The 16,948-nt window shown below is 44.3% G+C and overlaps 1 protein-coding gene across 1 annotated transcript in view; it reads left to right on the top strand.

Annotated features, from left to right (window-relative positions):
- The window catches only part of ak5 (adenylate kinase 5), a 70,602-nt gene that overhangs the window by 47,829 nt on the left and 5,825 nt on the right, over positions 1-16,948 (top strand). Inside the window, exon 11 of the mRNA XM_084058668.1 lies at positions 13,648-13,811. Within this exon, the coding sequence (XP_083914794.1) occupies positions 13,648-13,811 (164 nt within the window). The remainder of the gene's footprint in view (positions 1-13,647; positions 13,812-16,948) is intronic.

Below are 16,948 nucleotides of genomic sequence, written 5' to 3'. Positions count from 1 at the left end.
GGGACAGGCAGTGAGAGATGGAGGTTAATCAAAGGATAGTGTCTCCATTAACTACCGTTTAGTTCACCACCTAGGAAGACACTCCAGATCACACTCCTGTCTAGATTAATCATGCATTACTGCTAATGCATAAATATTGGGCTGCTGCTGCAACTACTACTGATGATGATAATAGTAATATCATTTTTTATTTTACCAGGAAAGCGTCTTCAATGTTCAGGATTCTTGTTCAGCTTCCTTCATATAGCAGCAGCATAGGAGATTATAGCAATTAAAGTAAGAAAGTCAACGTACTATACTGTATACAATGCACAGCGTATGTTAGAGTATCTATGTACCATCAGTATTTCCCCCCCTTTTTTTCCCTAGCAGCTGCCACAGTATTATATGTATAGCAGTTAGGGGAGAGGAACAGTCTAGCGCTTAAAGGTGCCAAAAGGAACATAGTGGAACAAACAGCAGCCAGGACAAGAATGATAAAAAAAAACTGCATAAAATCCAGTCTGTGTAGGAGGTATACGAGTGACTTTTGAAGAATATGTGTCTTACAGTGGTGGACGGAGGGACGTGTGTATGTACTGTACTGTATGTACGGACCGACTGGCCTTCTGGCGGCGATGGAGGTCTTGTTATTGTTAGGAACTCTGCTGTATTATTGACACTGATTTTTATGAAGAGTTGCAGACATTCCTATTCCTGGAGAGAGGAATGATTTGATCTGGGTTTATTTTCAGTGCAGGGATCTGTAAACGCTCACATACAATCTCAAAGATTTGAGATTGTGTATTGATACTATACTTGTATGTGTGTGTGTGTGTGTGTGTGTGTGTGTGTGTGTGTGTGTGTGTGTGTGTGTGTGTGTGTGTGTGTGTGTGTGTGTGTGTGTGTGTGTGTGTGTGTGTGTGTGTGTGTGTGTGTGTGGTCCCTCTTATCGTGTCTGTGTATAGGGGCACGGCTGCCCCGTGACAGCACCTAAGAGCTACTCTCAAATATGTGTCCTGGGCAGATCAAAATGTGTTTTTGCCAAGCCTATACAGACAAGTATCATCCATGGTCATTCGATACCAAGTATTATTCAGATGTATTTCTGCTCTTTACAATCTGTTCTTTCTTTCTGCACGTAGACAATGCGACAATTGCGACGTGTTGTGAGCTTGTAACTTACTTACAAGCAATCGGTGTGCGACACTATGTTACGTACTGCCACTTTATTGACCATATTCACACAGCAGACATTTTACTCTGACAGTACATCATACTCAGGGGTGAGGAATTGCCTCTGTCAAGTAGCATCAGCTCAGTTATATGGTCTCTTGTCTCACTCAATTTATCAGATTATTAAAAAAAGTGTTTTAAGACACAGCAAAACAGAGTAAAGTAGCCTATATAAAGCTTGCAGCATTAAAGCTGCACTGGAGAGTTTTCACATTTCATTTAGCCACAGACCATACCAGACCACTAAAGCTCATCGCATATAGTATTTTAATCTCTGCAATGGGCTGATTTTATACCTTTTCAATCCATTATGTGATCTAGATTTTAAAACACAAAATACAAATGTCAAAACAAAAACAATACACCCGTCACCCACCTAGTAGGTTACAGAAAGAATGAAGCATCCTCAAGTTACATACCACATTAAAATACTAAAACAATAAACAAAAACAAAGCATGAGCCAAAACATGAAAATAAATTAGCAAATACCAGTACAATGCAAGAATAGTACAATATTAAAAGATAACGTTAAAAAAAAGGTATGCGTTATGTTTTCTTTCAAAAATATCTACAGTGTCTGCCACCTGTCCTCTGGCATGCTGCTCTACAAGTGAGTGTCAAAGCCACTTCACGATTCGTGTCATGTCTGCTGTGGAGTTTAGTCTACTGTACTGAATGTACTGTATGTTCAGGAACGTCCTAATTCCCTTGAGTGCTGCTTCATGATGGATTGTGAGTGCGCCACACGCCAAAGCAAATTGCTTGCACCCCATACTTGGCAGTCATGTTTTCTGATTCACTTTCTGAAGAGCTATAATTCCGATCTCCAAAGAAACCTTTGTAAGAGATGTCAGAAGAAATTGATAGAGGTTCATGCAGAAAAAGCTAATGCCGTGCTCCGTAGAAGAACTAGATGGACAGGTAATATCTGTACCTGTCCAATATCTCAAGTTCATGCAGAGTTCTGATGTCTGAGGGATATGCTAATGCAGGTTGCCATTTAAGCCTGTGTGTACACCTTTTTTCTCTCTCTCTCTCTCTCTCTCTCTCTCTCTCTCTCTCTCTCTCTCTCTCTCTCTCTCTCTCTCTCTCTCTCTCTCTCTCTCTCTCTCTCTCTCTCTCTCTCTCTCTCTCTCTCTCTCTCTCTCTCTCTCTCTCTCTCTCTCTCTCTCTCTCTCTCTCTCTCTCTCTCTCTCTCTCTCTCTCTCTCTCTCTCTCTCTCTCTCTCTCTCATGTTTTGTTGTAAATTATATCATACAACAGTGTTCTTGTACAAACATAGTGAAAATAGCAGATCTACAAGTTCAGCAAGCTTATAGATGGGTTACTTTCACCATTTTAAATCATTTTTCAAATAACAATAACATAGGAACCGTTTTGGAATGTCAAGGAAGGATGTCAGTTTTGGACAAGGTTTCCCCCCGACAGCAACGATATGGTTTCATGTTCCCCTCCACCACCACCCCTCTCTCTTCTCCGTCTCTTGCATTCTATATTCCCTCACAACCCTTTTCTGTAATTGGCTGCAAAAACAATTCTCTTTCGACCAGCCATTGCAATATCCTCACTGATATAGTCCAGGATAATAATAGGATAATTAAGAATATGAAACATTTTTGAACAGGTTAAATTGTCCCGTTAATGACACGTATTTTTTATTTGTTTTTAAGAAATGGGATTTTTTTTTATACTGAATACATGACTAAAATATGGGCACTATTTTCTGTGTATATTTCAATTGAAAATCAAATTATACTAAGACCCTCTCCCCTCCTCTCCTCTTGTTCCATCTATTATACTAAGACCCTCTCCCCTCCTCTCCTCTTGTTCCATCTGTCTGTGTTCTTAAACTAATCTAACAAACCACTGGGATGATAAGTGCCAATGTATTTGTGACAGTAGGCCACAGAAGTACCTCCACAATATTTTCCCCAGACATGTTTTATACTTTCTGCAAAATACAACTTTCATTTTCGATTGGAAGTCAAATAGACTCAAATCACTCTAAGTAAATCACTCTATAACTATAGGTTACTGACGTAACCCCGGTTTTATGATAATATAAGCGAGATGTCTCGCTATGGGAGAGAGCCCTCCGGCGTGATCACACAGAAGTACACCTTCATAAACTTCCAGACAATCCTATTGGCTGGACTGACCTTCCTCTGACTGGAGGTCCCGCCCTCCTCCTATATCAGTCAGTGGATGGGTCATTTTCCCTAATTCAAGATAACCTTTCTCTTCTCGTTCGTAAACAAGAAGGGTGTCTTTCGAGACATCTCGCTTATATTATCATAAAACCGGGGTTACGTCAGTAACCTATAGTTTTATTTCAAATATTTCACTCGATGTCTCGCTATGGGAGATATAGTACACTCCCTGATTGTTATCTCGAAGTCCAGAGCAACCAGCCTAGGGACTTGATCCCCGTGTCTGGAGGCTACACTAAGGACCGTACTGTATGCGCCACAGGGGCTGCAGTTACGTCCAAACTGTAGAACCTGGCAAATGTCAAGGCCTAAACCCAACATGCCACACTGCAGACATCTCAGATGGAGACCCCCCCGAAGAGGGCCCATGATGTCTCTATTTCCCTCGTAGAATGTGCCCTCCGTTTTACTGGGGCAGCATCCCACCACTGGAATTGGCTACTGAATAGCCTCTACAATCCAGTGGGAAAGTGTCTGTTATGCAATGGGCTAGCCCACTATCCGTGGAGCCCATGACACAAATAGCTGATCTGACTTTCTCAAAGCCTTTAGATCTGCCAATGCACATTTCCAAAGCCCGAACCGGACAAAGGCAATGTAACCTTTCATCCTCCTAAGAGGCGAAAAATAGGCGGGTGCAACGCACCCAAGGTCACAAGGACACTTGGTACCAAGGGGTTCTCTGGCCCACACCCAGGTTTGGGTCTGACAACCACCCTTGTAGCCCCTTCCTTGAACTGCGTACACTCAGCGTGTACTTGACAGTGCATGAAGATCACTGAGCTCTACAGTAGTCACCGAAGCCATCAGTAACATAGTCTTGATTGACAGTTGTTCTGTCAATCTGACACAGAGGCTCGAAAAGTGTTGGACAGGAGTCCAACACCCGGCTCAAATCCCAGGGCGAGACCGGGGACTTTTGACTCGGGAAGAGACGTTCTGTCCCTTCCATGAACCGACAAACCAGGCGGTGCTGACCCACCGTCTCGGCCCCAAGTAATATGGCAGGCTGAGATAGCCGCCAAGCAGACTTTATTGAGGAAAAAGCTCTGCCCCTATCCATCAGGTCCTGTAGAAGGACTCAATGGACTTTGGTATGGAACGGCACAGTGCGAGACGTCTCGCATCATGTCTCAAACCATTCTGGGGTGACCCCACGGCACTCAGATTCATCCCCTCATGGGCTGAGCCCAGAGAGTCAGATGTACTGGTCAGGGACAAAATAACTCGCCCCCTGCTAGCGTTAGCATGTTTCTGCGTTACGGAAGCAGCCATGAGCGGTCGTACAAGAGAGGTTTGACTGATACCCAGTGACCCCTTCTGGGGCCACCAGTATCACCATCAGCCCCTGGTCCCTCACTCTCACGAGTGTGGGAGCTAACAGGGACAGGCGCAGAGACCAGTCGTCTGAGATGAATCACAGATTCCTCCAGCGACACAGCGCTGACACACATTTCTCTGTGACCAACACACGACCGCAACTGCCCAGCCTGTCTTAGCGATACGGCTGAGGCCCTCATACCTGATATTCTCATGCACATTTTGAAGGAGACCCTCCGGCCCGTGCAAAATTGTGCCAGGCAGGACAAAAAGGACTGATCCTTTTCAGTGGCGGACTGGCTTTGAACAATAGTGAGTTCAGAGTCCTGCCTATGAAATTCGCTGTTTGTGCAGGCACCAACACGCAGTTGATCCTGAAAACTTGATTTCAGTAGGTGAGACACCACTTTCCGAGTATGCTGCCTTGCCGCTGATTTTTGAGTCGGCTTGTAGCAGCCCATCATTCTATGTAAGACGTTATGCGAGTGCCTTCTCTCCTCAGAGGGCCAATCGCAACCTGCGTGAATTCGACAAATACTCTGGGGCTGAGGACGTTACAAACGGTAGCACCGTGTATTCGTAATTTAACCTCAGAACCCTAACAACAGAGATTTCTGTGTGGTGGGTAAAAAAGGAGCATAGAATTAGGCGTCTTTTAGGTCTATCGATGTGAACCAGTCTCTCTGACGCACCATGCGGAGAGAACGGATTTGATAATATCCTGAATTTGAACACCTTTAGATACTGATTGAGGGCTCTTAGGTCCAGTATCGGACGCAGCCCCCCCCCCCTTCTTTTTGACCAGGAATAGCACGAATAGAGCCCGCTGTTAGCTTGGTCTCTTGGTATTTCCTGTACAGTTCGTTTTCCTAACAGGGAGAATTATCTTCCTGTAGAAAGTCGCCCGCCTGTCCCCTGCTTATGAGAAGATCGCTTCCACTAGCTTGGGGAGGTCTCGAGGCGAACTGTAGTATACATCCCTGGATATAGAGTGCAGCACCTACTGTGGTGTGTTGCACCTTATCCATTCCGATATCATACAGTGGGGTTCCTACAACACTGGTTAGGCTCGATTGTGGTGCCATGGCGCCATATAGTGGTTGAACAGAGTCGACCGTGAGCCGTTCCCTTGGGGACAGGGCGTAATCGCCATCTCTTCATGGCGAGTATTCGCCCCGCTACCCTGAAGTGTCTGTGAGACCTCTGCGGTAGCGAGCGTGTGTCCCTTATGTTCTGGTTTTGTCCTGTTTCATTTCTTTTTGCCGTGCCCCTGAAATTCAGGCTGTAACGGTTTGAATTTTATTGGAGAAACAGGTAGAGAGGGTTCAATTTCCAATAACCACTCTGATGTCTTGCCAAGGAGACATCGTGGTCATAGTATCATCGAACCGGGGTTACAGTCGTAACTCATGTTTATATTCACACAACATTATCCACATAATGTATAGTGTGTAAAGTTATTCTCTCTTCCATCGGGCGGCGGAGCGTGTTCGCCTCGCCCACCCGGCCATCCGAACTCCAGGACCACCAGAGAGAGAGGGGGAGGCGGTGTCCACCGTCTCCTCCTGACATAGTCCCAGCCATGTCCCTCTCCTTTCTGTATTTCACTCTTGTAGAGTAGCTACCCGAGGCCTGCCTCTGGCTGGCTAGGGTGCTCCTCCTGGCCTGTAAGCTGCAAGCGAGAACGCCTGCCATTTAGGCGATGCGTGCTTCGCAATGGATTTGGGCTCTCGTGTCAGAGCCGTGGCTTCTGACGTGAGGTGTGTGGCCACCCCTTCTTCCACGGGTAGCGGAAGAGTAGGGCTCAGCCCAGGACACGTCAACTGTTGTCCCAGTGCTGGTTGCCAACAGGAGTAGGCATTAAAACCGTTCTCTCATACTGGCCGCGGCTCGTGGCTATAGGCTACGCCGCTGGCAACTCGAGGTCGAGTATGAGTCGTGGGGAGAGGCTCGTTTTACTGGCCAGTCGCCTGCTCAATGACCTGGTTATAGGGGACATAATCTGTACCCCGGAGTAACTTTTGGGCCTCGTCCATGTCCTCTTCCTAACTTGGTGTAGAAGGGACTGGAAATGTTTGGCCCGCTTTTCTGACGAACCTAGGTTCGGTTAGTCCACATACTTATGCGGAACGGACCTTCCTCACACGGCCCTCGGGCTACGTGGGTTGGTCCCAGGCAAATAACACATGAGTTGTGTTCGTCGCGACCCGACATTCTATTCCCGCAGACCCCGCACTCTTTCGAGGGACAGGGGTCCCTTCGTTGCTGGACTGCAGCGGTCATTGTTCACAACACGCGTGGAGCTTGTTTGTGGCAAGGTCTGTAAACAGGGGAGTCGTGTATGGGAGAAAAACTTTCTAAGCTTTTATTGTCCCAGAGAAACAACACGATGTCGGTTTTAGCGTGTAGCTAACTGTAGCCTGCCCAGCTGGTAGTTTATGATGCTAGCTGGTGGCTTGCAGAGCTGAAAGAGAAACACTAGGAGCGTTTAACGCTAGTGTGTTTGCTCGGTTTTAGCTCGTGGCTACGAGGCCACTTTAGAGACGAAAACACGATGTGAAGCAGTGATGCTGTCATGTTTTACTCAGTGATAGCACGTCGTGTGCAAAACGTGTTGCTAGTGGGAGCTTTAAGCTCACCGATGGCAACGTGCTAAGCAAGCCGGTAGCATATTATGCTAGCTGGCGGCGTACAGGACTGTCTCTGAAGGAATACAGTAGGAGCGTACTACGCTGGTGTTTGCCCGGTGTTTAGTTTGTGGCTAAAACCCCTTCTGGGAGAAAACACGATGTGAAGCAGGTTATGCTGTCGTGTTTACTCTGTGTTAGCACGCAGTGTGTAACGTGTTGCTGGTAGGAGCTTGTTTTAAGCTTCACCGATGGCAACGCACTAAGCTAGCTGGCAGCGTATTAAGCTGGTCAGAGAAAAGACACATTTAAGAGTGTAAACGCTGGTGTGTTTGTTCAGTGTTTTAGCTCTTGGCTAAGAAACACCTCGGAGAAAAACCACGATGTAAAGCAGGGACGCTGTCGTGTTTGCTATAGCTTGCCAGACGTGTTGTTAGTGGGAGTTTATTAAGCTCACTGGTGACAACATGCTAAAAACTAGCTGGTGTCTTATGGCGCTAGCTGGTGGCGTGCAGAGCTGACCCGGAGAAAGCACACTAAGAGCGGACGACGCTGGTGTTTTTACTCGGTGTTAGCTTGTGGGTGAGAAGTCACCCCGGAGAAAAACACGATGTTAAGGTGTCGTGTTTACCCTGTGTTAGCATGGTAGCCTGCAAGAAGTGTCGCTAGTGGGAGCTTGTTAAGCTCTCGGTGACGACATGCTACGCTAGCCGGTAGTATTATGATACTACTACCCGGTGGCGTCCCACACTCTTTTCTGCGGGACCGGGGCTCTTGGACCCGGTCCTGCTCCTCAGAGTTGTGGAGGCCACGTTCACGTTAAGCGTTTTAAGCTTTAGGGAACAGAACAGGGAGGAGGGAAAAAACGAAAACACAGGGGTTGAGCGGACTATGCTCACATGTTTGTTTTTCCCTAGCTAGCTCGTGGCTAACTGTGGCTAGCAGTCTGTGGGGCTGAGGAGAGCTCAGGGCTCTCCCTCTGGCAACCTGCTGCTAGGCTTGAAAGAAACAAACACTGGGGCCGAGTATATTATACTGGCGTGTTGTTCTTTACAGCTAGCTCAGGGCTAGCTGTGGCTAGTAATCAGGGTGAGACTAGGGAGAGTGTATTAAACTTGTCCTTCGAATCACGATTACTATGTAAGCAGACTATGCTTTCTTTTTAGCTTAATAAGCTTGGCTATGGAACGTATTAAGTTCCTAGCAGGGCAACTTGCGATATTATCACAGGTTTTGTAAAGAAAGTCAACACCTACCATCAGTAGCGTCTCGCGGTCCGGGATATTATCCTGTCCTGTTGAGACTTTCGCCGTACTGACTTCATAAGGTGGACTGAGAAGGTGCTTCCTCGATCGCGAACGAGAAGAGAAACTGAATTAGGGAAAATGACCCATCCACTGACTGATATAGGAGGAGGGCGGGACCTCCAGTCAGAGGAAGGTCAGTCCAGCCAATAGGATTGTCTGGAAGTTTATGAAGGTGTACTTCTGTGTGATCACGCCGGAGGGCGCTCTCCCATAGCGAGACATCGAGTGAAATATTTGAAATAAAACCCTAACCCTTTATGCTTGTGTCGAACAACGCGTCACACTTCATGTCTCACTAGGTTCTGAGATTTGAGCATTCAATCTCATACTCGTCACCAGTTTCATCAGAAAATGTAAACAAGGAAGTGAATGTGCTCTCACACATCTCCGTGGTAGCGGAGCTTACCCCGTCTTCCCAGCCAAATCAGTGTACGCGACATGTTATGAAAATATCTGCACCCTCTCATCTTTCCACAGGTACACAACATTCTCCGCGACACATTTTTGGATTGTTTTCCCTCGACACTTTTCTACAAGCATAAATTGGCCATAACCCTAACCCAAATTTGGGGTCATACTGTAGATATATGTCATAGATGACTGGCGTCACAAATGACTGATGTCACAGGCTGGCTATATGAAGTCTGAGATTCTGATTCACATTGGAGTCACGCTGTTCCCATGTGGGGTACCAAGATCCACATGAGTTTTACCTTCTCTCCCTCTTTCCTTGACTCATGTCCTATTCTATTCTCACTTTTCCATCTCTCCCTGATACATTCCATCTGTCACTTTGGCTCTCATCAAGAACACAGCTGTGATGGTTTAATTCACTCTCACACCCGCATAGGCACATGCGTGCACACACACACACACACACACACACACACACACACACACACACACACACACACACACAGTAGTAGTGTGTGTCTGTTGCTGTATGTAATGTTTTGTTTGCATTACTGCATGTCTGTATAATACCCCTTCACAAATGAGATACTATAGGGACTATCCTTTCAATAAATTCTGAACTAAATACATTCTGAATATGCCCTGTACCTTGTGTATTGTACTCAGCTTGTGAGAGTTACAATTAGTACTGTTAGCAATCAGACAAACAAACAAGGGAACCAGGAGACCTGGTACTGCCAGACCCCTAGTGGTTGAAATCTGAATGGCCGGGCTTCGCATGACGTGTGTCCCTTCTATGTCCCTTCTGTGACGAAAGGGGGACAGACTTTTTTTGGCTGGACCAGGACAAAGTGACCATGCCCATGTATGGAGAAAACAGATACAAAGCCTCATGTAAGCCCGACTCCTTGGGTCTGGCAAAAAGCAGAGACCACAAAAACAAATCAACAGTCACACAGGTGACACAAAAGGCCCCACCCACAATTCCCAGAAGAAGAGACTATTGTATCAGTGAATTTTGTTCCATTGCACAGTCCCTCTTTCAACACAGCTGCGTTCTATGACAGGTTACATTGTTGAAGCCAGTCTGACTTTGCGGTGGTGATATTGTTTCACCGCAGTTGACCTTGATCATTATTTCACATACTGTTGAAGGACGTGAGGAAGGTTCAGTCTGGGATGGAAGTGATGTGTTTGAGAATAAATTCTGTTAGAGAAAATGCACTGAATGTACAATGAATGAATGAATCAATGCCGCGATAGGGTCGGGACCTCTTCCATCTTGACTGCCATGGCTGGTGAATATATGACCTCGCTTTACTCTGAGAAATGATGAGGCTGAATGTTTTGGGTGGCCAGCCCCCCAGGCCCCTGAACCCCCCCCCCCCCCTCCCTCCGTCGTAGACCGCAGAGAGAACATGACACCTACAGACTCAAGGAGAATATTAATGAATATGAGCCCTGAGTTCACTCTGAGTTTTATTACTGTGCTCCAGGCTGGCTGTGAAAAAGCACTGCGCCTTTCTAACACTATGCCCATCGCAAGTGTACCAGCCGTATAATGAAATCACCTAGCAACAGCTACACTGGCCACAGCACAGTGGGGTGCCAATTACTTAAGAAATATTTTTCTCTTGAAAAATGGGAAATTGAAGTTTGAATTTCTCTTTGACTGGGGGATAGTGCTGTCTAGTGTCTAGTGCTGGTTAATGATGTGGAAGTGCATATACTGTATGTCAATACTTGCAGACCTACTAGACCAGGGGTTCCCAAACTTTTCCATGCCAAGGACCTCCAATTAGCCATAGCCACTGGCTGTGACCCCCTATTGTAAAATGGCTTAAAACTTGTTTTTCAGGCCAAGGACCCGTTAGCTGAGAGAGAGACAAACCCCTGCTATATATTGTATAAAATTGTGCTGCAGATTAAACCTTGTCATAGATGTCATAGATATCTTCATAAACTTAATTTGACAGCACTATCATCAGAGTTGTGTAAATGTATGTTTTTATTTCTTCGTGTACATCAAACATCTATCTTTTCTATGAATCCAATATGTTGGATTCATATGTATTTTCAGACATTTAACTTGGCTCTGCACTTGGTCTGCTCTTTTTTCACTCTAGTCTATACAAAATCTCACAATGCGCCGCACTGCGACGCGTTGTGAGCTTGTACATTGGCTATTAGTTCCCCCGAGAATTAAATAGGGATGCTAGGATTTAAGTGGTTCATTTGAAAAACCCCTGTTGAAGAAAACACAAGTAAGAAATTGTCCTACTTGGCGGCCCCCAGCCTCCTCTTTGAAAAACATGTGTGCTACAGCCACATTCTGCTAGAGAGAAGATTGCCATTGAGCCTCAGGCAGCACATCAGGCAGGCACACAATCACACAGTCACACACACACACACACACACACACACACACACACACACACACACACACACACACACACACACACACACACACACACACACACACACACACACACACACACACACACACACACACACACACACACACTTTCTTACTTGCTTTCTTCCACTTCTTCCACTTCTGTTTGTGTTCCGTAGTCTCTCCATCCTTCCATCCATCATGGGTTTTGTAAAGCTCCAAAAATCAGTCCAGGAATGCAGGTTTTATTAATATTTATGTACCGTCAGGTACACCAATAAAAGGGTGCAATAATTCACAGTGCGTATAGGCTAACACGAGACAATAACTTGACAAAAAAAGAAATTGGCCAAAACACTTGAGAGCTAACTAAGGAAACACAACAAACGAAGAACTCAACTCAACCCTGGCAGTACTCCCTTTGTGTTGTTACTTTGCCTCTAGCCCAAGCTCAACTAAACCCTCAAAAGTGAAGCCTCCTTTTTATAACAGGTGGGACAAACCTAGTAAAAAAAAAGATTGTAATTGGCAACTCATTAACTCAAATTTGGCTAACTAAGGCCCATGAGTTATTTTACACAATTACAAAATATTTTACCATCAAAATCATATTACTTGCTGGGTACCCATACATTCACAAGACAATCAAAAAACATATTTTTCTTAACCCATGAAACCAAACACCCCTCCTCCTCCACAGTACTTGGCACCTTCCAATTAACAGGATTGCCAGCACTGCAGAGGAGGAGGCACAGGTGACCTACACTCAATTGAATTGTGCAGTACAGGCAATACAACAGACACACACACACACACACACACACACACACACACACACACACACACACACACACACACACACACACACACACACACACACACACACACACACACACACACACTCTCTTGCTCTTACTTGCTTTCTTCTACTTCTGTCTGTTTTCCGTAGTCTCTCCATCCTTCCATCCATCATGGGTTTTTCTCCCCATCTTCTGTCATTCTGTGTTTTCTGCATGAGTGACTGACCCTCAGGCAGGGTGGCCCAGTGCAGTGGGTGTGTCGTGTGTGCATGTTTGTGTGCATGTCTGCATGTTTGTTGTTTGTGTGTGTGTGTGTGTGTGTGTGTGTGTGTGTGTGTGTGTATGTGTGTGTGTGTGTGTGTGTGTGTGTGCGTGCGTGCGTGCGTGCGTGCGTGCGTGCGTGCGTGCGTGCGTGCGTGCGTGCGTGCGTGCGTGCGTGCGTGCGTGCGTGTGTTTGTGGTCCTGCCCTGTGCTCACACTGGCAGCAACTGAAAAAAGAAAAAAATAGATAGCTGTATATTTCCATTCCAACAACATGGTTTTACTGAAAACATTGCACCTGGCTGCGGGAATATATACCACTAACTAATACAGTTTCTCACTGCTCCCCTTAAAACATTTTCTTCTAATCTAAACAAAAACATAATTTATACCTGGATTGTCCAAAATGTGATATGTATATTCCTTTTGCAATATGTATATTGTGCATGTTGATATTGCGACAACCATACATTTTCGATATATTGTGCATGACAGTAGTAGGCATTTTCATAAATGTTTTTCTTTACATTGGATGACATAGTGTAGCAGCATGGCATTTTCTTAAATGTTTTTTACATTGGACGACATAACAGGGGTCATGATGTAACATGTCACGTTGTGACAATTCATACCCATTGTGGGACATACGCCAAATGTAATATAGGATATAGATACAAGGTATCTTACACAAATGTGTTATGTTGATGTGACTACTGCTGTGACTACTAGTATAGTATAAAATACTAGGTGCTGCTGTTACTATTGCTGCTATAGTACAAGTGTTGCTGCTAATATATACAAATGTTTTGTGCAGAAAATGGCATTGCCTATTGCAGATAATGTGCATTTAGAGATGGGAAGCATGCCCCTCCAGTTAGACAATACCACACTCATATCAACAGTGACACCACCTTGTTCATCATGTGTGTGTGTGTGTGTGTGTGTGTGTGTGTGTGTGTGTGTGTGTGTGTGTGTGTGTGTGTGTGTGTGTGTGTGTGTGTGTGTGTGTGTGTGTGTGTGTGTGTGTGTGTGTGTGTGTGTGTGTGTGTGTGTGTGTGTGTGTGTGTGTGTGCGTGCGTGTGTGTGTGTGATTTCAGGGGGTCCAGGCTCGGGGAAGGCTGTCCAGTGTGAGAAGTTGGAGGAGAAGTTTGGTCTGCGTCGGGTCACAGCAGGGGAGCTGCTGTGCTGTGAGCTGCAGTCCCACAGCGAGAGGGGGCGCTACCTGCGGGACGTCCTGGAGAGAGGGGAGCAGCTACCTGAGGTAGCGGAGTTCAATTATTATGAAAACATGCTGGCATCACTTTACTTGTTGTAGGGTTGCTTATCGGGTTGTTAGACCCATAGATATATATAAAGGCTAGATGACTCACCCGCGCTGCTGGCCAATGGAGTACGACGTCGCCACATGGCGGCCATCTTGGGACGGTCATTCATAACATTATGTCTATGGTGCATATACTTTGAAATAACCATAGCGTGCTCAATTTTCATCCGATTTTCAAACGGTTTGGTGTTTTGTAAACACCAATGATGTAGTTATGATATTATTGTATAAAAAAAAAAAAACATGATTATAATTATAAGTATGCAGTATCATAACTACATCTTTGGTGTTTACAAAACACCAAACCGTTTGAAAATCGGATGAAAATTGAGCACGCTATGGTTATTTCAAAGTATATGCACCATAGACATAATGTTATGAGTGACCGTCGCAAGATGGCCGCGGTTGAGCTACGCTTGCGCCGCCCCCTTGAGCCATCTAGCCTTTATATATATCTATGGTTAGACCCATGCCCAAGGTGTGTTTTGTTTACACCAGTGTTTCTCAACCTTTTTTGTTGAGACAGTTGAGACATAATGACTCAAATCATGAACGCAGCGTGCGATTTCCGTCAAATTTTGCACGTACATTCCCACTAGGCCGAGGAAGAAATAGCACCCTTTTCACATTGGCCTATTTTAGCGCCACCAGGAGGCCACAATAGCCTACCTGACCTGGTGGTAGCACTTTTTCTAGTTAGTTTTGTATTTTTATTTTGTTTTTATTTGTATTTAGTTTTGAATTTTTGATTTCAATCAGTTTACTTTTAGTATTCTTTTAAAGTGGGTTTGATAGTTAATTTGTGTAAAAGGCTTAGTTTTAGATTAGTTTTTTCATATGGGGTATTTGGGGTGAGATTCAAAAAGTTCAGAAACGTCTACAATTTACAAGAAAACACTGGCACAATGTGAAGTGTTGTGAGCATGTAGATCGGCTTATTCTTAAAGATTTTGGAAAACTTTTGACAACAGAGCTAAAAACTGTCTCAACTAAAATGTTGGAAGGTAAGATTTCACATCCACCCAAAAATATTAGGCTTATGTATGAAATATTGACACAGGACATTTTCTATATTATTTTGGGTTGTTTTTGTAAGTTTTGTAAACACACAAAACAGTTTTAGTTAGTTATCATAAGTCTTTTTTTGTTTTTATTTCAATTAAATAAAATGTATTTTTTTCTAGTTTTTCATTAGTTATTATTTCATTAGTTTCAGGTAACACATTTATTTTTTTCAATTCTAGTTTTCGTTATTTCGTTAGTTTCAGTTAACAATTTTATTCCCAATTCTAGTTTTTGTTATTTGTTAGTTTCAGTTAACTGTAATAACCTTGCTTTACAGAAATGTTCAACCTCTCCCTGCTCTAGTCTATAGTCATTGCATGATTTAAAAAAACACCAATGTACCTGTCTCTGCCTGGCAACCATCCTGTTGCACTTACAGCTGTGACTATGAAGTGCTTTGAGCAGCTAGTCAGGCTCCTCCTCACTGCCCAACACTTGCAATGTACATTGAATCCTCTTCTTCCTCCCCTTGTGGAATATAAGGCTGTGACTATCTGCTATTCTGTGCAGCAAGTTGTGCCTCTCCCCAGGTTAGGTTTGAACTTTCCAAGATAACTACCGGTAGTCAAATATCACCATAGAGACCCCAAAGCAAACACTGTCTGTGATATAGGTCATAATTGACTCACTGCACTACACAAGTATAAAACAGTTTTGTCCTCAGAGACCTTTGTTTGTTTCGTCAAGAAAGGGCTGAAAGCATTTGATCTTGTTTTTAGTATGTTGCAGGCTTAAGACAAAAGAAAGACAATCTTAAAAGAAAAATGCCAGTTGATGCATTCATCATAGACAATAGGTCCAGGATGTGCATTGTGAGTATATAGTGTGTGCAAAGATCATTGACCACTGATGATCGTCTGTGATGATTATGATGATGATGATGAAGCCGTGGGTGTGGTTGATGAAGTGTTTAGGGCTGTGGTAAAGAAGCTGTCCTCCTTCAACTTGAGGTGCTCTGGGAGTTCTAGCTTCACCATGGCCTCCTCTATGTCATTGTTTATTGCCACTTTTAGGGCTTCAAGTGAGTTGAAATCCTTCTCAGGACGAAGGTAGCCCACCATTACAACACGGAGAATCTGTCCATAAAAGTCCTCTTTGAACATGTGAATCACATGTGTCTCCATGGACTTCTTTGTGTTTTTGTAGTAAGGGTTCCAACCGATGCTCATCACCATTCTGTGGATGTCCCTGTTTCCTACGCAAGCCCAGCCATAGTAGATTCCTGTGCCAATATCTGCAGGAAGATGTTCCACCACTGAGTCTGGGAAGTTTGCAGTAGGAATACCCAGTTCTTTACTTCCTCTCCCGAATCCTTTGACAACCTCCCCCTCGCAAAAGTGCGGAAGACTCCTTATGTCTTCCATTATTAATGCTTGTCTTCTCTTGATTGATTTACATTGAACGGAACAATGTGCACAATGACATTCGCGTGTAGTCACAATTTGTTGTCGTGGCAGAGATCAGTTTGCCGTATGTCTGGCTAGCTGACAACATTATTCTGGCTAGAGAGAAATGATGCTGACATAAGTACTCTGACAATGGGTACTGACGTCACACTACTGATGTCATATATACTGTCATACTGTATATGACTGAGGTCATAGACTGGCCTCCAAGTATTCTGACAATATTACTGACATAATAGTGCTAATAACTATTAATTGTATTAATAATTATTATAATTAATTTCACGTAATTGTGTTTAGATATTTACATTTTTATAATGGAATAGGGCTCCGACCAGGCTGAAACCATAACTCTAAATAGTCATACATCTGATCATACATCATTGATGACTGAAATCCACAGAGAAGCCAGTCAACACACGCTGTTATTAGGACAAAAACAAGAACAAACCTCTTGAATTATTCACAAATCCAAACACACTGAGTGGTGAAATATTATTCACATGGTCAGTCTGGTGTGAAGTAAACTTCAGCCAGCAGCCAAAACAACTGGTTGATTTATTCTTTGTTGTCTGATGCAGTTTATCAGGATCCACATGGTTT

Source organism: Gymnoscopelus microlampas, assembly GCF_963454915.1.
Source record: "Gymnoscopelus microlampas genome assembly, chromosome: 5".
Lineage (NCBI taxonomy): Eukaryota > Metazoa > Chordata > Actinopteri > Myctophiformes > Myctophidae > Gymnoscopelus > Gymnoscopelus microlampas.
Note: the sequence above shows the minus strand (reverse complement) of the source record. Positions and strands in the feature narration are given on the sequence as shown.